This window comes from Nycticebus coucang, chromosome 20, assembly GCF_027406575.1.
Source record: "Nycticebus coucang isolate mNycCou1 chromosome 20, mNycCou1.pri, whole genome shotgun sequence".
NCBI lineage: Eukaryota > Metazoa > Chordata > Mammalia > Primates > Lorisidae > Nycticebus > Nycticebus coucang.
Genome location: NC_069799.1, coordinates 57,661,502 through 57,687,713, shown reverse-complemented (window position 1 = coordinate 57,687,713; position 26,212 = coordinate 57,661,502). Strand labels below are relative to the sequence as shown.

The 26,212-nt window shown below is 43.4% G+C and overlaps 1 protein-coding gene across 3 annotated transcripts in view; it reads right to left on the bottom strand.

The window, feature by feature from the left end:
• The window catches only part of FAM171A1 (family with sequence similarity 171 member A1), a 137,090-nt gene extending 123,110 nt beyond the window's left edge, over window positions 1–13,980 (bottom strand). Inside the window, exons 1-2 of one of the 3 annotated variants that reach the window (XM_053572761.1) lie at window positions 13,676–13,963; window positions 11,262–11,387 (exon numbers count right to left, since the gene is read on the bottom strand). Coding sequence is in view for 2 of the 3 variants with exons in the window: in XM_053572758.1 (XP_053428733.1) it covers window positions 13,676–13,772 (97 nt within the window). In the remaining variant the exon portion in view is untranslated. Of the gene's footprint in view, window positions 1–11,261; window positions 11,388–13,675 lie in introns of all 3 variants that reach the window. The other 2 variants (XM_053572758.1, XM_053572760.1) reach the window with 2 other exon arrangements.
• Window positions 13,981–26,212: the final 12,232 nt, after the last annotated feature.

Below are 26,212 nucleotides of genomic sequence, written 5' to 3'. Positions count from 1 at the left end.
GCATCAAAGCAGCCGCCTGCCTCACACCCCCTCCAGCTCAGCCTCCGCAGCACACAGGTATAAACTCTGGAAGGGTTGTGTTATTCTTTCTCCACCCCGACACACCCACACATGCACACACACACGCATGTGCAACCACACATATCTACCTACACCATAGTTTATCTGGTAGGCATGTGGTCAACTGATTCTGTATGATCAGATGGGATATTCATCGAGATAACCTGATCATACAATAGACTAATAAAATGTTGAAGAAAAGTCATAATTGGCATAAGACATTGATGAAAATAAACATAAATAGTAACAGTGAAACCTCAATTTTGGTTTCTAACAAGGCTTCAATGTTCCCACAATTCAAACCATTATAAATCTGAAAAGTAAAATGTATGTGCCATACTCTTTTTTATCAACTCATACATTACACATCTGCCCTCAAGATAGCTAAAACAATTTTTTTTGAGACAGAGCCTCAAGCTGTCACCCTGAGTAGAGTGCCGTAGCATCACAGCTCACAGCAACCTCCAACTCCTGGGCTTAAGCGATTTTCTTGCCTCAGCCTCCCAAGTAGCTGGGACTACAGGTGCCCGCCACAGCGCCTGGCTATTTTTTTTTTTTTGGTTGCAGCCATCATTGTTGTTTGACAGGCCTGGGCTGGATTTGAACCCTTCCAGCTTAGGTGTATGTGGCTGGCACCTTAGCCGCTTGAGCCACAGGCGCCGAGCCAACATAGCTAAAATTTAAAAACTAACAATATCAAAATGTTTAAGAGAGAGTGGAGTGAAAGTTTCATATATTTTTTGGTGGGAATATAAAAAGATACAACTAATTTGGAAAAGGTCTAGCTGCTTCTTATGAAACTAAACATTGACCTACCCTAGAAGCCAGCAAGAAGCCAGCAATTCAACTCCAGGTATTTTTCCAAGAGAAATGAAAAAACGACATGCATGGAAGGAACGTCTAAAATGTTCATAGCAACTATAGTTCCAACAGCCAAAAACTAGAACTAACTTGAGTGTTCATAGGCTAGACTGTGTAATATTCACATAGGGAATAATAATTCAGCAACAAAAAGAAACAAACTACTGATACAAGGAACAAATGGATGGATCTTAAAAAATGTTATGGTGAATAAGGCGGAGCCTGTGGCTCAAAGGAGTAGGGCAGTGGCCCCAAATACTGGAAGTGGTGGGTCCAAACCTGGCCCTGGCCAAAAACTGCAAAAAAAAAAAAAAGTGACGGTGAATAAAAGAAGCCAGAGTATATACTACCTGAATCTACATTACTTACATGAAATTCTAAAAACAGACAAAAAACCCAACCTGCGGCAGAAAAACATCAGAACAGCAGTTGGCCTGAGGAGTTGAAGCAGGGATTTACTAGGAAGCAGAACAGAAAACTTTCTAGAGGGATGGTAATATTCTGCACGTGATAGGGTTTTCGGATGCACGTGTGTGTGCATATTATACACAATATCTGTGTATTTCCTTGTATATAAATTTTCCTAAGAAGGAAAAAAAACAAATAAATATGGAACACTAATCAATGATACTGAATATTTGGGGGAAAGGGCCCTGATACCTGAGACATACTTTAAAATGCATCAAACATACGATTAATGGATAGAAAGGAGGATAAATGTATGGATAGACAAATAAAAGGACAAGGGTAGTAACTGTTAACTGTGGATCCTAAGGGGTGTATATGGAGTATTCACAGCACAAATTTTTCTATTTTTTTTTCGTATGATGGACATTGTCATTTAAAAAGTTGGAAAAAAATCTGTCCTATGAGTAGTCCCATAATGTGATTTTAAAAACTTAATTTTCTTTGTGTAAGCACAGAGGAACGAAGATGTTCCCCCCTACCCTCATGACAAAAAGATTAAACTTTTGTGGGCAGCGCCTGTGGCTCAAAGGAGTAGGGCGCTGGTCCCATATGCCAGAGGTGGCGGGTTCAAACGCAGCCCCAGCCAAAAGCTGCAAAAAAAAAAAAAAAAAAAATTAAAAAAATTAAACTTTTGCAAGTAAGTACAAATGCCAAATAAATACAGGTGTTTCACACTTACTTCAGCGCAAATAAAGCCCTCGCTTTATGCCAAAAGAAAAGGAAGCCTTTATGAATGCACTCATACCTGAATGACTGTTTTTACACATAACTACATCCTTCCTTACCCACAACTTGCCAATTACTGGATTCAAACATGTTCTCTCGTTATATAAACAGCCCGCTAAATACTCATGAGCTTTGAACACAAGCCCAAAGATTTCCCCAATCCCATCTGGGTGTAATTCCTAAAAGCCCCCGCTGTTCTACCGGACCTCCCTTAAGAGCCCAGGGGAGTTATTTGTGGGGATTCTTATCTCTTCTGCACATCTGAAGCCCATGCCTATCAAGTACCAAGCTTTACTCTTCAAAGACACTCAGTGAATAACTGTTCAAGGTCGCTTGCCATGGTTCAAGGGCAAACAAGGACCACATAAGGGGTATTTCTGCCTTTGTTCCTAAAAGCTACCAGGCCCATGAAGAACCATTATTTCTACTGGCAAATTGCCACGATGATCAAAATTGTGTAAAATTATAATTTTCCAAGCACAGTCTGACAGTGGAAGCCAGGGTACCTCTCTTCCAATCACTGTGTGACTTTGGGAAGAAGGTTTAACTTGCACCTCACATTCCTTTTCTAAAAAACAAGACTGGTATTTACACCTCATGGGGTTGACATGAAGATGAAACAAGACAATCCAGCAAGCTACTGTGCAAAGTGTCTGATATCTAACAGGCACCCAACACGTGTTAGCTGATTGTCATGGCTACATTTTTATGTCTAGGTGAATGAAGCTGAGAGCACTTGTCTGTATCACACCAATTTGCTGTTACATAGAACAGACATAGCAGTGTAGACAATTCAAGGAATTTAGTAAATCATAGGTATCTAAATAAATTTCACTCCCAGGTTCTCAGAGTTGAAATGCAAAGACCCAGTAGCACTTTAAATATACCTGTTAGTATCATATAAACTGCTGTATGTTGTCCACTCAGGGTCCTAAAGTCTGAGGGTAGGAAGTCAGGGAAGTCACTTGCCTTACAGCTCTTTTTGAGGTTTGCCAAGAGAATGCCTGGCAGTCTTCTCCCCCCTTCCCTGCTACATCCCCAATGCAGAGACCTCGGCCTCCCAGCGCCTCTGGGCATTGAAGACGGCACCACCCATCTGCCCCCCCTTTTGGCTTCTCTGTGTCCCACTGGAAGAAGAAGAGTTGTCTTGGGCCAAACATTAAATACACAAACACAAACAAAAGTGATGAGGAAAAACAAACCAAAAAGGCCTGTGCATAATTTTTGTGTATCTGCCACCACCGACAAGCAAAAAAGTTCTCAGATAACATGCGTGTAGCCCACAGGCTGCTTAGAGGATGTTCTCATATGCCTGGACAGACAGAATGAGGCCTCCGCAGATGCCCACGTGCTCATCCCCAAACCTGTGAATATGTTACATCATATAGCAAAACAGGCAGCAGAGGCCAGGAAGGCAGTGAGCTTTAAGAGAGGGAGATTATCCTGGGTTGGCCGGCGGGCCTGATAGCCCATGAAGCCAAAAACCAGGGAACAGCCAGAGAGACACAGCAGAAGGGCAGATCAGGGAGTGTGCGGTTTTAAGTTACAAACATCTGATGGACATACAACTCACTATGAACAGAGGCTATTACAGGCAACAGGTAAAGGGACCAGTTCCAACTTATACCCAAATTTAACGTAAGAACAAACCTATAGAGCCCATCTTGTTCGTAACCCAGGAACTGCCTGTATTCTCGGGGACTGGACTGTCCTCCACAAACCAGACTTTGAAGCTACCTATGTAGTGAGTACCCTTTAAAAAACAAAACAAAAAAATTAAAAGTAATAAAAAATGTCTGGAGTTTCCCCATTGACTAACTTAGTTAGCTGTCCTGGGGCTGAGCTTGAGATGACCAAGGAAAGGACAATGTGTGCTCTGTCCGAGGACCATGTGTGCACAAAGACCTGCCAGTCCAACCAGCGCCAGCAAATACCATGGGAGGGGGACAGTGGGGTATGGACAGTCACAGCATCTGACACCAGGAGACCTGATTTCAAGCTCTTCTTTGAATGTGTCCTCAGAGTCAATAGCAATCTTAAATCCGGCATTTAAGACAATCCCCTAAGGACAGTCAGATCAGCTGGTGATCTGACTTTTGTAGAAACTACACCTTCCCTAGAGCAACCCAAGATCATCCCAGTAGTGTTGGTAACCAAGTCCCAATTTCTACTCATTCTTTACTTGCCTAATGTTATGGTCACCAAAAAGATTTAGGTCTTTTTCTGGATGATTAAAAAGGAGAAAAAAAAAGAAAATTAACCCTTTGTGTTCTGCAACTTTGTTTCTGCCACAGTTACAAAACCCACAGAGGGTTATTTTTGTGGATCTAAATTTTGCAAGTCCACTCTTTATCTTTATTTCATAAGAATGTGTAATCAATCAGTGTTCTCATCCAAATTATTAATATTATTAGCTTTAGGTAATAAATAATTATTAATCAACTAAATCATGAATGAATGTTCTAATAATAAAAGACTAAGATCTAAGGTACATGTGCTTTAATTCTCTCTATTAAGATACATTTTCATTCGAAAACACTTATTGACTCTTCTGAGAGATTTAAGGCATAATTGTGGTGCAGAGAAACCAAACCACAAGTACACTTTCAGGATAATGGGGAAGGAAGTGAAACTCACCCATTGACACTGGGCTACTAAGGACTGTTCTTGAAATCAGAAACCTCCCTGACGCAGCTCACCTTCTGCACGGAGGCCTGCCTTGCTTGAAATGCTACCTTTATTCAGCTCTTTCAAAATGACATCAAAAACCCTTCCCCCAGTACAAATTCAGTCATCCTCCTAGTCAAGTTCTGAGCTCAGAAAAGCCAGTCAGAGCAGATGACCATGTGCATCTGGCTTGGGAATAGCTTAGTCTTTTCTAGTTAAACCTACGCTTCTTTGTTCCCGTGAAGTATTTCACTTAAAACAAGACAAACAATAACACTAAACAGTCTCTCATAAACTCAACACTCACTTCCGAGGTGCCTTCTCCTCAGCCACCTTTTCCTAGACCATGCGCCATCTCCTACAGTCCCAAAAGCCCTTGTTAATTCTCACATTTGAAAAGTCTTCATATATTTTACATAAAGTCAGGAGCTCAAAATATTTGATAAGACTATTTAATCCATATTTGATAATCCCTCTATCCCATCTGAGTAACATGAGAGAGCTTTAGCTAATTGTTTCCATAATTATTATTCAGAGCTTCCAACCAACATCAGAAATCACTGCACTATTGTCCAATCCATGCTGTAACTGCTTACGTATCTGATCACTAAAAAGACCTCTTCTCCCTAACTTATAATTTTTAGGAGCACCGAGTGATGGATTGCGGGCGTATGCTCCTTGAATTAAAATTTCCGTGTGCCACTGTGGCTAAATCCTTGAAATACCAAGAAATGGACATTGCCGACAAGTGGGCTCAGAAATGTTAGGCCATACAAGAGTTAGAAGGTTTCATCTGACTCAAGAGACTCCTGCCCAGTTACATAATGAGTACCTTAGCAATGGCCTCTCTCTTTAATAATTTATTTTTCCATGTATCTTCCAGTTGGACTGCAGACTTTCAGAGGGTGACAATTTTTAAATAATCAAGTGTACACAAAAATATATTGCACCTCCCACATGCCACCTCTTTTTGTCTAATATTAATTGAAGCGTGCAGTCTTCATAGAGCAGATGTGTGTATTGAGGAGCTTGGTGTCAAGAACAGAAAAGAAACAAACAGGTGCAGACAAAAAAAAGTGAGGACAAGGAATGAGTACCCGGGGGATGATAAAGGGAATGTTGTAGATAAAGACGACGACGGGTGAAGACAGGAGATAAAGTGGGAACAGGTACACACAAGAAGTGGCACAGATGGCGTCAAGGGCACACTTAGTCATTTAGACTTCATATTTTGGGCAAAAGGGAAATATCCAATGTTTTGCGTTTTTTTTTTTTTTTCCTGCAGGAGAGAAACATGAATAAAATGATGTTTGAAGAAAGAGAAGATGGAAGATTCTGGGTGGAAAGAACAAATTAAAACAGAGAAAGATGAAGGCATTCTGTCTTCAGCAAGCATCCTGTGAAGGCTAAGATATATACGGAGTGGTGATTAAGAAAAATGAATGAGGGCGGCACCTGTGGCTCAGTGAGCAGGGCGCCGACCCCATATGCTGAGGGTGGCAGGTTCAAACCTGGACCCAGCCAAACTGCAACAAAAAATAGCTGGGCCTTGTGGCGGGCGCCTGTAGTCCCAGCTACTGGGGAGGCTGAGGCAAGAGAATCACCTAAGCCCAGGAGCTGGAGGTTGCTGTGAGCTGTGATGCCACAACACTCTACCAAGGGCAATAAAGTGAGACTCTGTGTCTACAAAAAAAAAGAAAGAAGGAAAAATGAATGAATGATAGGGATGAGATATGGTAGAGGGACACGGATGCTGCCTTACACATGGACAGGTCACTGGCCTCAAAATAACTGAGGGATTCATTCCCTTCCTCCATTATTTATGTGCCTTTTGGCCAAAGCCCAGAAATCGAGAAGGTTTGAGTTTCTCTCCACCCTTGAGTTCAGATCCTCAGGAGGAGGCTGGTGCCAGGACATTTCACCCTCCTTCTTGGTCCCCCAGAACACGAAGTTTGGATCCGACATGACTCCACCAAATCACCAGCTGCTGTTCTGGGCCCTGCCCCAGTGTCACCTGTCTCTTCTCTCCCTAAGGTACAATGAACTTGATTCTTTTTCTCCCAACGAGATGGAAATTGCAAGAAACCAAGCAAGTTCCCCCTTCTTGTTATTTCCTAACAGGTGCAGAGTTGAAGCTTGTCCAGGGGTCTGCACACTGCTCCCAACCTTGCCAGCAAGGGGACTTCTTTGATTGTTCAAATAAACAGCCTTAGGTCCCAGAGCTCACAGGGCACATTTGCCTAAGAGAGGAGGAGAAATATCAGAGGGGTTGTGGTGAGTCTGGGAGGCAGTGACTGGGGGACATTCGAGTTGGGTGTTGCTGAAGGGTCTCTACTGCTTCATATACTAAGGCATTGAGGACCCATGGTGACATCCGATAGCAACTTTCTTTCAGATATATTTCAACAAAAAGTAGAGCACAGCTTGCAAGCAAGCAAGATTTCTATAAGTGAATTTTGGCAAGGATTTGAGAGGCTATGCGTTCTCCCTGCAGGTGTGACTCCCGGCTCCAAAAGGAACATGGCACACTTGAGGTTTCTTGCTTATGAACAAAAGAAAGGTCATGGCTCACGGATCTCATCTGGAATAATGACAGTTATTCTGTTGATGGAGATGTCCTTGAGGTGTTCCCCAAGGATCCTTGCATGGCTCCAGCTGGGTAGAATGTTTGTTATACAGATGCAAGAATTCCTTGCATTTCTCCAAATGTGACCTTTGGTAGCTTGGTTCCACCACCCTCACCGTCTGGGTGTGTCCTGTTTCATAGTTCTTAGGGGTTAAGATCTATTGCTGCCAACACGTTATCACAATTCAATGGATTGAAATAACAAATTCATTATCTTATCTTCTCAAGGTCAGAAGTCCGAACTCAGTTTCAGTAGGCTTAAGTAAAAATGATGGCAAGGCTGTGTTCCTTCTGGAGGAGGCTCTAGGGGTGTGGGGGGATCTTTTTTCCTTTGTCTTTTCTGGCTTTAGAGGCCACTGGCCTTCCCTGGTGGCTGGCCCCTTCCTCCATCTTTAAAGGAATCAATGTAGCATCTTCAATCTCTCTCTGACTCCACCTTCTGCTTCTTTTGTTACATTTCTGACTTCAACCTTCCTTCCTTACTCTTACAAGGACCCTTGTGACTACCCTGGGCCCAGCTGGATACTTCAGAATAATCTTCCCATTGCAAGATCCTTAACTGCATTCCTTCTGCAAAATCTCCTTTGCCACATAAAGCAACATATTCATGGAGCCCAGAGATTAAGACATGGCCAACTGCAGGGCCATTATTTGACATACTACGGTGTCTATGTGGCCAGAGTGTACCCTTCCCTGAGACCATTTTACTTCTTCCGACTTGGATTTCCTCACCTCTAGAACAAGGAAGATAAATTTGATCTTCAAGATCCTTCTGGCTCTAAAATGTCCTATTTAAATGCACATGTAAGATTGCTGATTCTAAGCAGATACGCAGGTACAGAGTCTAGTGAACAGGGAAGGGACGCCTGGTTGGAGGGGGAGAAACCAAGAATTTAAGGCAAACCCAGGGCACTGCGCTGGAGGTGTCTGCAGCTCGTGTGGGTATAAATGGAGCTGTAACACCGGCTCAAGGCAGGAGACAGAGAAGCTGGCACCCTCCACACAGAGGGGCTTAGGTCCTAGAATCTGTTAAGATGAGTACGTTCTAAAAGGGGTAAATGAAAGAAAAAAGAGGAAATGGTGTGGAGGAAGAGGAGCCAAGAAATGAAATAGGAAAAACAGCTTCATCAGTGGAAGGTGGTGTCATCCTAAACACACTGATTGAACTGTTTATTGTAAGGGAACCTACCAGGAAGCCCTTTCTGAAATGGTTAACTGCCTCAAATTGGCCCATTTACAAGTCGTTTTTTTTTTTTAATAATGGTTTTATTCATGTAGGACATGCTATGGTGACAGACTGGAGAATCTCTTTTAAAAAGGTGTTTCCTACAATTCATTGGTCAATTTAGAGTACTGAAGCTCCACTTCAGAAATACATTTGAAATACATTCAGTTATGTGTTTGCTAGAACTGAATAATTCAGCTGCAACTGTTGGCTTTGAGAGTCCCAATCTTATATTTGGTGAAGTTGAGCAAAGGTGATTTGTTTACAGCATTTCTTTGTAACTTGACTCAACTCTAACAGCACATACTGACATATTTCCATTAAATGTGTTTCACAAAAAGGACACAAGGTAATTGCCATCACAGGATGTGTCTAAATCTCTGAAATACGCTTTTTCCAACTTTCCCTTTACTATCTATTAAACATATTAGACATGTCTGTTGTCTACCCAACTTATTTCCATGTGTTTTTTAGTAAGCAGTAGTTATAAAAGGAGTAAATTAATATTTATTAAAATGTCTAAATTAGTTTTTACTTGCAATAATAAGAATATACAATTAGGGCTCAGCACCTGTAGCTCTGTGGTTAGGGCGCCAGTCACATACACAGAGGTGGGCAGGTTCGAACCTGGCCCAGGCCTGCTAAACAACAATGACAACAAAATAGCTGGGCGTTGTGGTGGGCACCACAAGTAGTCCGAGCTACTTGGGAGGCTGAGGCAAGAGAATCACGTAAGCCCAAGAGTTAGAGGTTGCTGTGAGCTGTGATGCCATAGTGCTCTACTGTGGGCAACGTAGAGAGACTCTATCTCAAAAAAAAAAAAAAAAGGAATATATAATTAGATTTACTGAGATGCCAGTATCTTATCCAAAATGAACTGATCAAAAGTGAGAAAGTACTTTCATGCCAAAGTCAATGCCGTGTTTTCCTTCTTTTGGTTAGAATTTTAAACTAATAACCTGTAAGTTAGGAAGTACTATAGGATAAGTGCAAATAAGATACAAAAATAATGCATAAAGTGATTTCAAAGACTTTTTCCTGAGATCCTACAGACAACTGTGTTGTTCCCACATCGGGTTCTCACCCATGGCCGCCAAGGACACCCAGCTCTGAGAGTTCAGCTCCTGCAGCTTCCCAGAATGTGAGCCTCTGAGTTTTATTTAGATGTTATGTGTTTAATATAATGTCCACATAAGTCATGCTGGTTGGATGATCCTCTTACATCTTACATCTCTTCAATGTATGTCAGCTGATCACAGTGTTCTAATAACTCAACTTTGAGTTTGACAAAGAACAGACCTCTTGGAGGGAAGAGATGAAGCCAATTATTCACCTCTAACATGACGACAGATGGTGGCTTTTCTAAGATGAATAAAAAGTTAGTGTGTCGTGACAAGTCACCTCACTAAAAGAGAGTTGACAACAAAATAAAGACTGTATTACGCAACAGGAAGCTGAGCAGAAAGTCCCTCCTTAGCTCTGACTTTTCTTTGGCACATAAGAGTGTTGGGCTTCAGAAATACATTCCTTTAGAGTAGTGTTTTTCAACCTTTTTTATCTCACGGCACATTTGAACCTATAGTTAAGCTTCTATGGCACACTTACATTATGTTGATCAAAAAATAAAAAGAGTAAAAAACAAAAAAAAAGAATATACTTACTGTGCTTTGAACTTCTTCTAAACTAATTTAATTAATGATCTTCACAAATTTTCAAGGCACACCTAAGACCCTCTCTTGGCATGCCAATGTGCCGAGAAAATCACTCTTTAGAGAACATCTTCACAGTTTCCTGCCTGTCAAGAAAGCACCCCCTCTATCAAGCCATTCTCAATGCAGTTTTGTAAAAAAGAGGTGCAGACGGTGAAAACTGGTCAGTACTTTTGAAGAACAGTTTCTGCAACCCCTCCCGCATTAGACACTATAAGTGCCTCAGAGCAACTGAGACCAAACACGTAATAAAAACACCCCATCCCATTCTAGAGTTAGTTTAAATTCGTGATTGGCAGAACTAAGCCTCCACTGTGGCCAGCTGACAATTGCTTTGGAAATCGCTTTGCAGGTAAAGTAACAGTCCGAAGCCAAACCATAAATTTTATTCTGAATATATATAAATAGTAAAGTAATGGCAAGAAATTTTGCAGATGTTAATGTCCTCAGATGACATAAAAGAGATTCATTTAATTAAAAAGGTGTCATTTAGTTCCAGGAATCTAGTTGGAATACTACAGTATATCATTTGGTTTGAGGCCTCTAAATAGCTTGACCAAGGTAATTTACAAAGCCTGTTGGTACACAATGCTTATTCAAAGTATATAATTCAAGTAACACTTTCTACCATAAAAGGAACACTCTTAAAAATTAGGTTTCAGAGAGGGCAAACACTGAACTTCTTATTAAAAATTAGGTTTCAGAGAGGGTAAACACTGAACTTCTTAGAATGTATGCCAATGATTATGACCACAGAGTTGCATTACGTTCTGTTTATCGGCTGTCCTCAAGGCTAACCCATTTAGCACTGCACTGAGTATGGGCCAATCTACGACCTGCTGTGGGAAGTACAAAGTGAAATCAGACGGAGCATTTGTGGTCACGTGTACAACATTCAGGAAGGGTAGAGAATACGTACATTTAAAACCTGTAAGACTGGGTTGGTGGCTCAAGCCTGTAATGTTATCAATCTGGGAGGCTGAGGTGGGAGGATGGCTTGAGGTCAGGAGTTTGAGGTTGCTGTGATGACACCAATGCACTCTACCTGGGATGACAGAGTAAGACTGTCTCAAAAACAAGCAAAAAACCCCTATAAGATAGTAAGTGATAAACGAATGTTAAGAGCAGGGTTTTTCAACCTTTTTTATCTTATGGCACGCTTGAACCTATTGTTAAACGTCCTTGGCACACTTAAATTACATTGATTTAAAAAAAGAATACACTTACTGTGCTTTGAACTTCCTTTGAAAATAATTAATGATCTTTAAAAATGTTTGCGGCACACCCAAGATCCTCTCACATCACAGCACTGTGCTGTGAAAACACCAGTTGATAATGTCAAGACGGCTGGAAGAACTCAGTGATTTGAAAGTGGCCTTCTAATGTCAAAGAAGAAATTGTCCATTCCTTTAAAAATGCTACTAACTCAAAATCCAGATGCTGGCTAGTGAGACCCCTGACTCCTGACAGAGCTCCTGGGCTCAGCGTTTTAGAAAGCCAGTGTATAGAAAATAAGAAATAAAGGAAGTAACACAGGGGAGAAGATTCTAAGATACTTGCTCTTCTATAGCCATACCACCTACTAAGAGACTCCTAGCCATGGGGCGTAAATGCCCTGACAAGTCACACATTTCTCAGGTTGTCTGTTTCTCCCCCACTTCACAGAACATTTCCACTCCATTTCTGAGTCTGGTCTAGCAGGAAGAGCTCAGTAAAATGTGATCTTAGGCCTAAATCTATCAGGTTTTTCACGACTTTTTCAATTGTTAACTGAAGCCATGCCTTCCTCTAGTTTACAAGAGTATGAACCAAATATTTCCATAGATGGCTATTACAAATGCAAAACAAAAACTTCAACAGGCTCGTTGGAATTAATGCCTTCTTGAAGTGCAAATATCATATTTTTTTGGATTCGACCAGCAGTGGGGGATTAATGAAAGAAGCTACAATTCAACACTGATGATCTAATGTCCAAAACATTCCTTTCCTACGCGGAGAGACATGGGGGTCTTTCTGTATCTTGTTTCTGTCCCCCCATTCCAGGACGTGCATTACTAAAATGTAGACACAATTCATAATGGTCATCTCCTACCATAGCTAGGGAAGAAGCAGATGCCCGCGAACAGTACAGCAAGCGGTGGAGAGGAAAACCTTGAACTCAACATCTAGGCAACAAACTAAATCCAACAGATGGCTGGCAGAGCCTCTCCTTCCTGTCACAACATCGTGGTGGGAATCAACGCTTCTCTGCTCCCAGGCACCCACGAAAGGGGGCACAGCAGGTTCCCGGCAAAGGGACGCAGGGATGGAGCTCTCCTCCTTCATTCAGTCTGCCTGTGGGGTGAACTCTGCAGGACACACACCTTCTGCAATGGCAGGTCTCGGCGAGGAGTCTGCAGACTCTACAGGGAACTCGCCTCCAGAGACCCGCGCCGCCCCAGGGAGCCCCGGCCAGGGTGTCCGCCGGGCACACTTACGCATTCCCGGCCCCCGGTCGCCCTTAAAGGCCAGCAACAGGGAAGCACGGGATGGTGCCCCCGCAAAAGCGGCTTCCCCCTCCAAACAAATTCTGATTTTAAAAACAAAAGACACGCTCGTGGCCCTTCCCAGAGACGAGCACGTTACTCTCAGGACTGGAAAACAGATTTACAGAGGCCAAAGATTGGACAAAGGCAGCGAGCTGGCAACAAACAGACCTAGGAATTATTTTTTTTTATTTTAATTTAATTTTATTTTATTTTTTCGGTAAGTGATTAGGGCCTCCCAGGTCCACGTCTTTTCTCTCGTCCTGGGGAAGGTTCCCGGGCCGCTGAGCAAATCCCTTAAGGTCTGGAAAAGACGTCGGGTAGGGAGAGGGGGAAGACCCCGAAACTTTCCCAAACTGCAGCAGGCTGGCAGCGGGCAGCGGCCGCAGACCGCGGGGTCCCGGGACGCGGGAGGCACCCGGGCGGCGACAGCCGGGTCCCCGCACAACAAAAGGGCCGGGCGCAGCCTCCGCGCTCGGCGGCTTCCAGGACCCGCGCCCGGAGCGCGGAGGAGGAGGCGGCGCCGCGTGTCCGGGCGCGGCATAAAGGGAAGGACCCTCGGGCGCATCCGGACGGGCCAGCGGCCGCGGCAGCCGGTGCCACCCGCCCCGGCCCCGGCCCCGGCCCCGGAGCATCTGGCCGGCGGCGCCGCCCCCTCGGGAGCGCGGCGCGGGGTGCAGGCCCGGCGGCTCCGCCCGCGTCGCCACCACAATGCGGCCGGAACCCTCCCCCGCCGCCCCTGCGTCAGGCCCGGCGCGACACAAAGCCCCCGGCCCCGCCGCCGCCGCCGCCGCCGCCGCCCACCGACCTTGCGCTCCGGCGCCGGGCTCCCGCAGCGTCTTGGTCACCGCCTTCCAGACGTGGCAGCCCAGCAGACAGAGCAGCAGCGCCGCCGACCTGCTCATCTCCGCGCCGCGGGGCCGCCTCGGGCTCGGGCTCGGCGACAGCGGCCGGGCGGCGGCGCGTCACCGGCGGCCGGGCGCCGCGCCTCCCTCCATGGCGCTGGCTCCGCGCGCGCCGGGCCCGCCGCCCGATTGGCCGCCCCGCAGCCGCGGCCGCTCCCTCCTGCGCGCCCCGCGCCGGCTTTCCCCGAAGCGCCGCGGCCACCGCGGCTCCGCCAGCGCCTTAACCCCTTCCTGCCCCGCCCGCCGCCCGCCGCGCCGCCCCGGCCCCGGGCCCGTGGTGCCACCTGGCGGCCGCCGCGCCGCGGGAGCCCCCGCCCGGGCGCCCCTGCGCGTCCCCCTGCGCGCCCCGGGCCGCGCGGCCGAGGCTCCCGCGCCGGGCTCCTGCGGAGCGCAGGGAACGCCACCGCGGGCCGGGGACAGCCTGGGCGCTCCCCATCCCCGCAGCCCCGGAGAGGAGGAGGACCTGCCTTTCAGGGTGGAGCCCTTCGCATCACACCTGGTCCCCTGCGGGTTCGCGGGAGACCCGTGCCTGCGGTGAGACCTCCCTCGGGTACAACCTGCAACTGCACGGGTCACAGTCCACCTGCGTCCCCCAGGGTAGATTTGACACCCAACGTTAAAGGTCGCGGGAACACACTCCCTAAGCGAGTGTGGACCGCAGTAGATAGGCCCAGATGTGGCAGAATGGACATCTTCAGGTTGACTTCCACTTGGATATTTCTAGAAGGTTGGGGTAGTAGGGAGAAAATATACATTATGGAGGCCCGTGCTATTTTTTTTTCTTTACTTTTGTTTCATTTTGTCTTTTTAAAGGAAAACAATCACTAAATGACAAATGTTAAAGCACAGTCAGGAGCTGGGGGACCACTGCAATGGCGTGGTGTGGTGGGAAGAAAGATGGGGCTCCCTGTGAACACAGCATGGACAAGTGAGGATTTATAGCCGAGGATCCCGCTGGGGGTCACTGGGTGGAAAGGTGGATTCTAAGGTGACTCTTGCTGAAGACAGGAGAGGCTGCTCAGATGTCCTCTGCAGAATGGGGAACCTGATCAGATAGGGTGACCAGATGTCCGTGGTGGGTTTTTTTTTTTCTAAACCCCTTTGGCCAGGTTCTTGCTGAAACTGGATTTTAAAAAGAAGATGGGCCTAGGAGAAAGTTTAGGGGACTAACGTTTGGTCAAGCAAAGAATCTTTGTCAGTCTTCACAATATGTAATCTAAGTCCTAAGAGGTAGATATCATTATCTGTATTCCAAACGAGAAGATAGAGTTTAAGGAGGATTAAAAAATTTGTCCAAAGCACATGGCTAGTCAGCAGCAGTGCTGGGATTCTAATCAACAATCAGTTTGACCCCGAAGTTGAAACTCTTCTCAGAAAGACCGCCCCATTTCCCTTTAGCCTGGGGGCACTCCCAGTCGCACCCCAACTTTTCTTTGTCTCCGCTCACTCCTCTCTGTATGCCTTCCTACTCAGGACCATGGAGTCCACCTCTCGCCACCTTCTGCCCCAACCAGCATTGCAGAGACCATTGCTGACCCTTGCTGAGACCGAGGCTCTGAGAAAAATCCATTCCAGACCCAGTCCAGCCAGTGCTACTTCCAGAGAACTAGGCCAAAAGGAGGGTTATCATTGTAATTTATTAATTGAACATTACAGCATGGCAGACACTGTACCAAAAAGAGAACGAGGGATGGCACTTGCCCATATGGCTTATAGCACATAAATTACTGAGATTCACAAGAAGAACTAGCAGGTAGTGACACCCATGTGTGTTTTACAGTCACCCTCGGGAACAAACAGCCCCAAACTGTGCACCTGGACAGGGTGGCAGCTTGTCAGGAAGGTAGAAAGAAACCCCACAATTAGGGACTGCCTGATAGCCTCCTCCTTGTGACTCCTGTGTCAAAGCCTTCCCATCATTCCAGAGTCCTCCTCAGAGCCAGGGGAAGGAAATGAATGATGAATGGGATGACAGCGGGGCTCAGCTCTCAACTTGAGCTTGGGCACCAGCCCACAGGGACACAAAGAATTCAGGCTGGCCAGATTGCTGGGTGAAGGATGACTTCATGGAGTGGAGTGGATTTTAAGCCACTTTCTTGGGGGTAAAGGGCTGCTTCTAAGAGAAGTAGCATTAAGCTTGTCTGGGAGTCTACACTTCACGCTTCAAATCTATAGATGATGTTGTTTATAAGAGACGGGACCAACCTGAGCAAAATAACCATCATTGTCCTTACCATCATCATGATCAAGAAGCAGGTTGGTTATTAGGAGAGCTCCTCCATCTACTATAATACTGTGGGAACCAAAGTGTCATGTCTTATGAGAAGATGAGGGATACTAGCATTTGGCGGGGGTTGGGGGGGGGTCCTAATCTATGCCATTCACTGGGCTGGAGATGCAGCCTCCTAACAACTTACAACACTTGGATGGTGTTATTATTTCTATTTTATGGAAGAAATGACTGAGGCTTAGTGACCATAAACAACTTGTCCAAAATAGATAGGTTTGATGACAGCAAGCTCATATTTCCTCCGAGAATAGCTGTCATGCAAATGACTCAAGTTACCTCTAGCATTGTCCAAATTGTTTGGACAACCTGTTCAAATCCCAGTGAGGTCTGAATCTAGTGAACAGTGTGGGGTCCATGTCAATGTTCTGGTTTTGATAAGGCATTAGAATTACATAAGGTGTTACAATAGGAGTAATGGGTGGAAGGGGATCTATGAGCTCTCTGTACTATTTTTGTATCTCCTTCTGAGTCTGTAATTATTCCAAATAAGAAACTTTAAAATAGAAAAAAGAACCATTCTATCTCATTTTTTTCTAATTCACTGAGAACACTGGTGTTTGTGATGTTAGTGTATAGTTCTAGAACTTCAAGGGTGGAAGAAGTCTTAATAAAACCAAGTCAAGTTCAGGTCACAATCCTGACCATAAGTGCTGGGTTCTGATGGTGGTGGTGGTTATTATGGTGTGTAACAAAACCGTGAACAGCTTGGCACTTTAGAAGTTTATGTACCTTCATGGCAACACTGAGACTCACCTAGTTCAGAGGCATAGCTCCCATCCCACTTTGTGGATGTTCTTGTGAAGCAGAAAGAGGTTAAATAATTGAAAAATACATTCTGCAGGCCAGTGTCAAAGCCAAGAACAGGGCTGGGCCCTGGAGGCGCATTCTCTCATCACATGGATATTTTCCAGTTACTTGGGTGGGAAGCTCAGCAAGCACAAGTCTGCTACATCACACCAACCAATAGATTTGCATAACATGTGCCCGGAATTATGTAAGAATGAAATAATCATACTGCCCTTGGATAAAGGAATATGGTTTACCTTTTCTCCTGTTCCGATCATGATCATCAACACCCACTCGGTAACTGCAGGGGGAAAATGACTGGAGGGGAGTGTTTGCAGAACAATGGAAATGAGGAGCGTTCTTTCCCTCTAGAATTTTCCTGTTGCTCTCACTAAAATCTCACATTGTTTGACTAGAGATGAATTATGACTGTACTTATTTGAAATTGCTTAGAAGTTGCCTGGCTGTTCAGCATTTGATTTCAATTTTCCAGGCCTGTGCCAAAAAAATAAAAGTCATGTCATGTACAGAACTTTTCCTATCTGAATTTTCCAGAGACCTTGATTTCAGAGGTTTCCTGTTAAGGTTTCCTAGCCCAAGATAATTTGTTCTATTGAAACCTTTTGTGATGTTCGTGCCCCTATGGGGGGATTTTAATTGTCAGAATTTACTTGGAGACGTATTGTTGTTCTTCTTACCTCTCTCTGTTAAATCCTTTCCCCCTAAACACCAACCACTATCCACCCCCCAAGTCAAAAACTACCAGTAAACAACAAACTTTTTATGAGGATTGTACAAGTCAGGAAGTGTATCAGGAATATTCCCTCTTCTGCTCCCTGGGGCTTTTATTAAATTTAGATAAAATGTAGTCAGAGATGGAAATTGTAAGGGCTCAGTGTTTTTTCTGAACCCACTTACATCCATTTAACAAAGAAAAAAATTTAAAAAGGTAAAGACATGACTGTCAAGGGACTAATGTTTTTAACTGATCTCAGCCTCCCACTTTCTCCCCTGCGGGGCTTAGCACCCACGTTCCAATCTCTGTGACTTTCCAACAAGATCTTGCTTTCGAAATCATGCTTCATTTTTTTTCCTATAACCTTCTTTCTCTCCTGCAGGTTCTCAGTTAAGAAAGGCATCTTATCCAGGAGATAATTCAGTAGGAGAAGCTGTACGTGTTCATAAGCCTGCAAAAATGAATTTCGGATTGTGTAATTTGGTTGCATGATTTCAGAAGCCCCACTCGGGGACATATCCCAGACACTCCATGCACAGGCTTAGCTGCTGGGAAGAGTATTCAGAGGCTAGTGACAATGGAGAATCAAGTTGTTCATCATTTTAGGTCTGTTTGGGTTAGCCTGTTCCATCAACGCAAGAAGTTTTCCAGCTCTGCTCCTTACTTATTCACTCCTTTACTGCCAGAGAGACAAGGAAAGCCCAGGGCAAGTGAGACAGTAAGCTTCCACCGTGTAGCTGCAAGATCTCTACAGGTAACTAGAGCTACCTTCAGAAATGTGGAAGGTGCATGGACAAAAGCAGAAAACAGAAAGTCGTCACTGCAGACTGCAGAGTCGGGAGGTGCAGCCAGCCTCCTCTAAGCCTTTTACAAAGGCAATGCTTTGAAATCAGCTGCATTGCCACCCTGGAACCAGAAGGGGCCCTCCTGACCTCCCTGGGTTACCACGAACTTTGCTTATTCCCTAACTCTTGATTTTATATCTTAACCTCATTTAAATCACCCTGGTAAAGGGAAGAAAGTGAGATTGAATAATTATTGAAATTCTATTATTTTCTCAGTCATGGAGCCAGACTTTAATTTCTATACGGACAGGAGTCCAAGTCTGGGAGTTTTCAGATAACAGCCCACTGCAGGGTAATGAACTTGATCTTTACCTTCTCCAACCTCCATGTCTGCTTTTCAGTAAATGTATGTAATTCAGGGGCTAGCTTCCATTCTAACTACCATGCAGCCACCGAAATGTTAATGAAGAGTAACAGTGTTTAACAGAGTTGATGGAAAACTGAAGAAATCACCTTACACCAAGCTCTTGTTTTACTTCTGTGGCATGAAAGGAGATCTACTTATAAAGAAAGGTGTTTGGCTATATAGTCAAGTTTATATTGCTATTATTCCATGGTCTGCATAATAAGCTAATGCTGGTCTCTAAAAAAAAATAGTTGTCGTTTTTCTTTTTTTCTTTTTGCAGTTTTCGGCCAGGGCTGGGTTTGAACCCACCACCTCTGGCACATGGGGCCGGTGCCCTACTCCTTTGAGCCACAGGTGCCGCCACTGCTTCTTCTTCTGTTTTTTTTTTTTTGTTTTTTTTTTATAGAAAACTAAAAGAATTAGGGAAAAGAGGAAGATAAGGGAGACTGAGACTTTAGTGGACAGAAGGAACTTCACTGGTATATATTTTAAAGTTTCATAAAAAATTTAGTTAATATCTTATAGTTGTATTCTTCCAAAATCCTCATAAAAATAAGCCAAAAAAGGGATCAATGGAAAAAAAAAGATAAAAATTGGCCCCAAACTCCCTCCATTCCTGTTTCGAAAGTACTAGGTGAAAAACCAATGGTTTTCTTAAAAAAAATAGAGAAAAAAATTATTTCTTCATAATCTTTGAAAGGTCTAATTTTATGTACAAACATGAGTCCTTAGATTTACAAATTGAGTTTTTAAAATATTTTTCTTTTTTAGAGATGGGATCTTGCTATATCGTCCTGGTTGGTTTTGAACTCTTGGGTTAAGTCATCCTCTTGCGTGAGTAGCTGCAATTACAGCTTGAGACTTTTATCTCTCAAATAATTTTTATTTGCAAGTCAGTGGCTTTTCTCATTCAATGTTATATATTCTTCTTGTTAATCCCTCTGCCTAATAATGTGTGTTAATGTAGGGCAAATAGTGCTGATCTAAATATTCCTGAACTCTGGTAATACTTTTGTTAAAGGATAACGTATTCTCACCAGTTGCAGGTTGGGCAGAGGAAGAAAGGTCCTTTTTGTAGAGAGTGGAATTGTTGGGGACTGGAAATAAAGACGTAAATAATAAACTCAAAACTTTAATAATCACTGTCTGAAAGAGTGTTTCCTTTTTCTGAATGTAGGTTAGAGCCTTCATCAGTAGGGGCTCATATGATGGAATGGGAAACCTTCCGAGATTTTCTGCAGACATTCTGCAGGGAGTTAGATACTTACATTATCTGGGGAAGGCCCAGAGGAGGGGGCCTCAGAGAGCCTTCCAAATAGCCCTGCCTGCTGGGGAGCTGCTCCCGCTGCCCCCTGTGCTGGGTTGCAGGGTTTGCATTTAGGACCCTTATTTCTTGCTGAGTCCCTGCATTAGAAAGCCACACACCCGCCTCCCTCCCTGCCAGTGACTGGACACAGAGAAGCTGCCCCTCCAGAAAAGCCCAGCGTGTCCAGCAGCAGGGAGACAGCCTGGTCTTGTTTGCCTTCTAAATCTCTGCCAAGATCATCTCCTTGGCAGAACCTAACTCCCATCCCAAAGCCCAGTCATGAGGAAGTCTGGAAATATCATTTTGGAGGGGAAAAAAAGAGCAAACTCAACTCCTGGAGCGCAGGCTAGCGCTTGGAAGGAGGAGGCATGGCTGCCTCACGGCTGCACGCCCCATCCTGTCACTCCAGTTCTGGGTGGCAGGGTAACTACAAGGACCCAGTGGCCCCTTTACAATGGCTCTGGTATCTTCTCCAAAAGTCTGACCTCTCTCGTCTGAGTTCGTCCCATCTTTCTGAACATCCCTTTCACAGCTGCTCTTCAAAGACCCCACTTCAGGTGAGTAGGTGACCCTTTCTTAACCTTGAACTGAACTTCCGCCTTCCCGCGCTGGCCCCCTGCTGCTGCTCTTTCTTTGTGCCTTTCTTGTTCCTTCCTGCCCTTCACATGGCACCTGTGCTGTTACCCCCCTAGTTCTCAAAACCCCTGGCAGGTACGTCTACTGCCTTCATTGCCCGCTTTGTATAATTAGGAGTGTTGGAAATACTGCTTTATACATCCACATTAGACCATGTACAGAAAAGAAACCTAGACCGAGTCTAAACTGAGTGGGGTCCACAGTGCCTACAATGCCTACCATCTGTCTCCAATGCCCCAACCATAACATCTGGCGCTGCTAATCTGAGAATGTTTGTGTAAACTTTTGACCTCTGAAAGTACACTATTCTTGGCTTCTGACATCAGTATTTAGGGTAAAGGTTAACGTATGCAATCACTCTCCAGAATCTTTTCCTTAAAAGCAGGCATCCCGCCATCATTTAAAAATAAACTCAAAATGGTATATCTGAAAATCTGACCTTGCTGTCTCTTCTAAAACATCTTTTCTTCCTAACTGCTAAGCTCATTGAAGAGAATTTCTCTTCCACAATATCCGTGGCTTCCTCAAGATCCCCCAAATATCCTGCCCAGATGTGTCTTTCTTTTTTTTGAGACAGAGTCTTACTCTGTCGCCCTCAGTAGAGTGCTATGGCATCATAGCTCACAGTAACCTTCAACTCTAGGGCTTGAGCAATCTTCTTGCCTCACTCTTCCTGAGCAGCCGGGACTACAGGCATGCACCACTATGTCTGGCTAGTTTTTCTGTTTTTATTAGAGTCGTGGTCTCACTTTTGCTCAGGCTGGTCTCAAAATCCTGAGCTCAAGCAATCCACCTGCCTCAGCCTCCCAGAGTACTGGGATTGTGGGTGTGAGCCACCACACCCCACCCAGAGTTGACTTCCTTTTTTTTTTTTTTTTATTGTTGGGGATTCATTGAGGGTACAATAAGCCAGGTTACACTGATTGCAATTGTTAGGTAAAATCCCTCTTGCAATCATGTCTTGCCCCCATAAAGTGTGACACACACCAAGGCCCCACCCCCTCCCTCTGTCCCTCTTTCTGCTTCCCCCCCATAACCTTAATTGTCATTAATTGTCCTCATATCAAAATTGAGTACATAGGATTCATGCTTCTCCATTCTTGTGATGCTTTACTAAGAATAATGTCTTCCACTTCCATCCAAGTTAATACGAAGGATGTAAAGTCTCCATTTTTTTTTTTTTTTATTGTTGGGGATTCATTGAGGGTACAATAAGCCAGTTACACTGATTGCAATTGTTAGGTAAAGTCCCTCTTGCAATCATGAAGTCTCCATTTTTTTTAATGGCTGAATAGTATTCCATGGTATACATATACCACAGCTTGTTAATCCATTCCTGGGTTGGTGGGCATTTAGGCTGTTTCCACATTTTGGCGATTGTAAATTGAGCTGCAATAAACAGTCTAGTACAAGTGTCCTTATGATAAAAGGATTTCTTTCCTTCTGGGTAGATGCCCAGTAATGGGATTGCAGGATCAAATGGGAGGTCTAGCTTGAGTGCTTTGAGCTTTCTCCATACTTCCTTCCAGAAAGGTTGTACTAGTTTGCAGTCCCACCAGCAGTGTAAAAGTGTTCCCTTCTCTCCACATCCACGCCAGCATCTGCAGTTTTGAGATTTTGTGATGTGGGCCATTCTCACTGGGGTTAGATGATATCTCAGGGTTGTTTTGATTTGCATTTCTCTAATATATAGAGATGATCAACATTTTTTCATGTGTTTGTTAGCCATTCGTCTGTCATCTTTAGAGAAAGTTCTATTCATGTCTCTTGCCCATTGATATATGGGATTGTTGGCTTTTTTCATGTGGATTAATTTGAGTTCTCTATAGATCCTAGTTATCAAGCTTTTGTCTGATTGAAAATATGCAAATATCCTTTCCCATTGTGTAGGTTATCTCTTTGCTTTGGTTATTGTCTCCTTAGCTGTACAGAAGCTTTTCAGTTTAATGAAGTCCCATTTGTTTATTTTTGTTGTTGTTGCAATTGCCATGGCAGTCTTCTTCATGAAGTCTTTCCCCAGACCAATATCTTCCAGTGTTTTTCCTATGCTTTCTTTGAGGATTTTTATTGTTTCATGCCTTAAGTTTAAGTCCTTTATCCATCTTGAATCAATTTTTGTGAGTGGGGAAAGGTGTGGGTCCAGTTTCAGTCTTTTACATGTAGACATCCAGTTCTCCCAACACCATTTATTGAATAGGGAGTCTTTCCCCCAAGGTATGTTCTTGTTTGGTTTATCAAAGATTAGGTGGTTGTAAAATGTTAGTTTCATTTCTTGGTTTTCAATTCGATTCCAAGTGTCTATGTCTCTGTTTTTGTGCCAGTACCATGCTGTCTTGAGCACTATGGCTTTGTAGTACAGACTAAAATCTGGTATGCTGATGCCCCCAGCTTTATTTTTGTTACTAAGAACTGCCTTAGCTATACGGGGTTTTTTCCGGTTCCATACAATACGCAGAATCATTTTTTCCAAATCTTGAAAGTACGATGTTGGTATTTTGATAGGAATGGTATTGTATGGGTAGATTGCTTTGGGAAGTATAGACATTTTAACAATGTTGATTCTTCCAAGCCAGGAGCATGGTGTGTTCTTCCATTTGTTAATATCCTCTGCTATTTCCTTTCTGAGGATTTCATAGTTTTGTTTATAGAGGTCCTTCACCTCCTTCGTTAGGTATATTCCTAGGTATTTCATTTTCTTTGAGACTATGGTGAAGGGAGTTGTGTCCTTAATTAGCTTCTCATCTTGACTGTTATTGGTGTATACAAAGGCTACTGACTTGTGGACATTGATTTTATATCCTGAAACATTACTGTTATTTTTTGATGACTTCTAGGAGTCTTGTGGTTGAGTCTTTCAGGTTCTCTAAGTATAAGATCATGTCGTCAGCAAAGAGGGAGAGTTTGACCTCCTCTGCTCCCATTTGGATTCCCTTTATTTCCTTGTGTTGCCTAATTGTATTGGCTAGAACTTCCAGCCCTATGTTGAATAGTAGAGGTGACAGAGGACAACCTTGTCTGGTTCCAGTTCTAAGAGGAAAAGCTTTCAGTTTTACTCCATTCAGTAAAATATTGGCTGTGGGTTTGTCATAGATAGCTTCAATCAGTTTTAGAAATGTGCCACCTATGCCTATACTCTTCAGTGTTCTAATTAGAAAAGGATGCTGGGTTTTATCAAATGCTTTTTCTGCATCTATTGAGAGGATCATGTGATCTTTATTTTTGCCTCTGTTAATATGGTGGATAACGTTTATGGACTTGCGTATGTTAAACCAGCCTTGCATCCCTGGGATGAAGCCTACTTGATCATGATGAATGACTTTTTTGATGATAAGCTGTAATCTATTGGCTAGGATTTTGTTGAGGATTTTTGCATCTATATTCATGAGTGAGATTGGTCTGAAATTCTCCTTTTTGTTTGGGTCTTTTCCTGGTTTTGGTATCAGGGTGATGTTTGCTTCATAGAATGTGTTGGGGAAGATTCCTTCTTCCTCAATTTTTGGGAATAATTTCTGCAGTACAGGAATAAGCTCTTCCTTGAAGGTTTGATAGAATTCTGGTGTGAAGCCATCTGGACCAGGGCATTTTTTGGTTGGAAGATTTTTTATTGTTTCTTTGATCTCAGTGCTTGAAATTGGTCTGTTCAGGAGGTCTATTTCTTCCTGGCTAAGTCTAGGGAGAGGGTGTGATTCCAAATATTGATCCATTTCTTTCACATTGTCAAATTTCTGGGCATAGAGTTTCTGGTAGTATTCAGAGATGATCTCTTGTATCTCTGTGGGATCAGTTGTTATTTTCCCTTTGTCATTTCTGATTGAGGTTACTAGAGATTTTACTTTTCTATTCCTCGTTAGTCTGGCCAATGGTTTATCTATTTTATTTATTTTTTCAAAAAACCAACTCCTTGTTTCATTAATTTTCTGAATGATTCTTTTGTTTTCAATTTCATTGATCTCTGATTTGATTTTGGAGATTTCTTTTCTTCTACTGAGTTTAGGCTTAGATTGTTCTTCTTTTTCCAATTCCATAAGATCTCTTGTGAGATTGTTGATGTGCTCTCTTTCTGTTTTTCGAATGTAGGCATCTAAAGCGATGAATTTTCCTCTCAAAACTGCTTTCGCAGTATCCCACAGGTTTTGGGAGCTTGTGTCTTCATTGTTGTTATGCTCAAGGAAGTTAATGATTTCCTGTTTTATTTCTTCCTGCACCCATCTGTTATTCAACAGAAGATTGTTTAATTTCCATGTCTTTGGGTGGGGTCGAGCATTTTTGTTAGAGTTGAGTTCTACCTATAGTGCCTTATGGTCTGAGAAGATACAAGGTAAAATTTCAATTCTTTTGATTCTGTTGATATTTGTTTTGTGTCCCAGGATATGATAAATTTTGGAGAATGTTCCATGGGGTGATGAGAAGAATGTATATTCTTTATCTTTGGGGTGGAGTATTCTATATGCGTCTGTCAAGCACCGTTGTTCTAGGGTCTCATTTAAATCTCTTATATCTTTGTTTAATTTCTGTTTAGAGGATCCGTCCAGCTCTGTAAGAGGAGTGTTAAAGTCCCCTGTTATGATGGTATTATCAGATATCATATTGTTCAGACTGAGTAAGGTCTATTTCAAGAATCTGGGAGCATTTAAATTGGGTGCATAGATATTTAGAATTGAAATGTCTTCTTGTTGTATTTTTCCCTTGACCAATATAAAGTGACCATCTTTGTCTTTTTTGACTCTAGTTGCTTTAAATCCACATGTATCTGAAAATAAGATTGCAACTCCTCTTTTCTTCTGAATTCCATTTGTCTGAAAAATTGTCTTCCAACCCTTGACTCGGAGCTTTAATTTGTCTTTTGAAGCCAGGTATATTTCTTGCAGACAGCAAATAGATAGCTTGTGTTTTTTAATCTAGTCAGCCAGTCTATGTCTCTTCAGTGGGGAATTCAAGCCATTAACATTTATTGAGATAATTGATAAGTGTGGCAGTATTCTATTCGTCTTATTTGGTGAGAGTCCATTGCTTAGTTTTATCTTTTGCATCAGTGTGGAGGTTAGGGTCTGTCCTTTAATTTCTGAGTTCTTACATTGCTGCTGATCCATTGTGGTTGGTCAGTGTGCAGAACAGGTTGAAGTATTTCCTGTAGAGCTGGTTTTGTTGTGGCGAATTTCCTCAATGTTTGTGTATCTGTAAATGATTTGATTTCTCCGTCAATTTTGAAGCTTAGCTTAGCAGGGTACAGAATTCTGGGCTGGAAATTGTTCTGTTTAAGTAAATTAAAGGTAGATGACCATTGTCTTCTTGCTTGGAAAGTTTCATTAGAGAAGTCTGCGGTCACTCTGATGGATTTGCCCCTGTAGGTCAACTGGTGCTTACTCCTGGCAGCTTGCAGAATCTTTTCTTTTGTCTTGACTTTGGACAGGTTCATCACAATGTGTCTTGGAGAATCTCGGTTAGAGTTGAGGCGACCTGGGGTCCGATATCCCTCTGAAAGCAGTGTGTCAGAA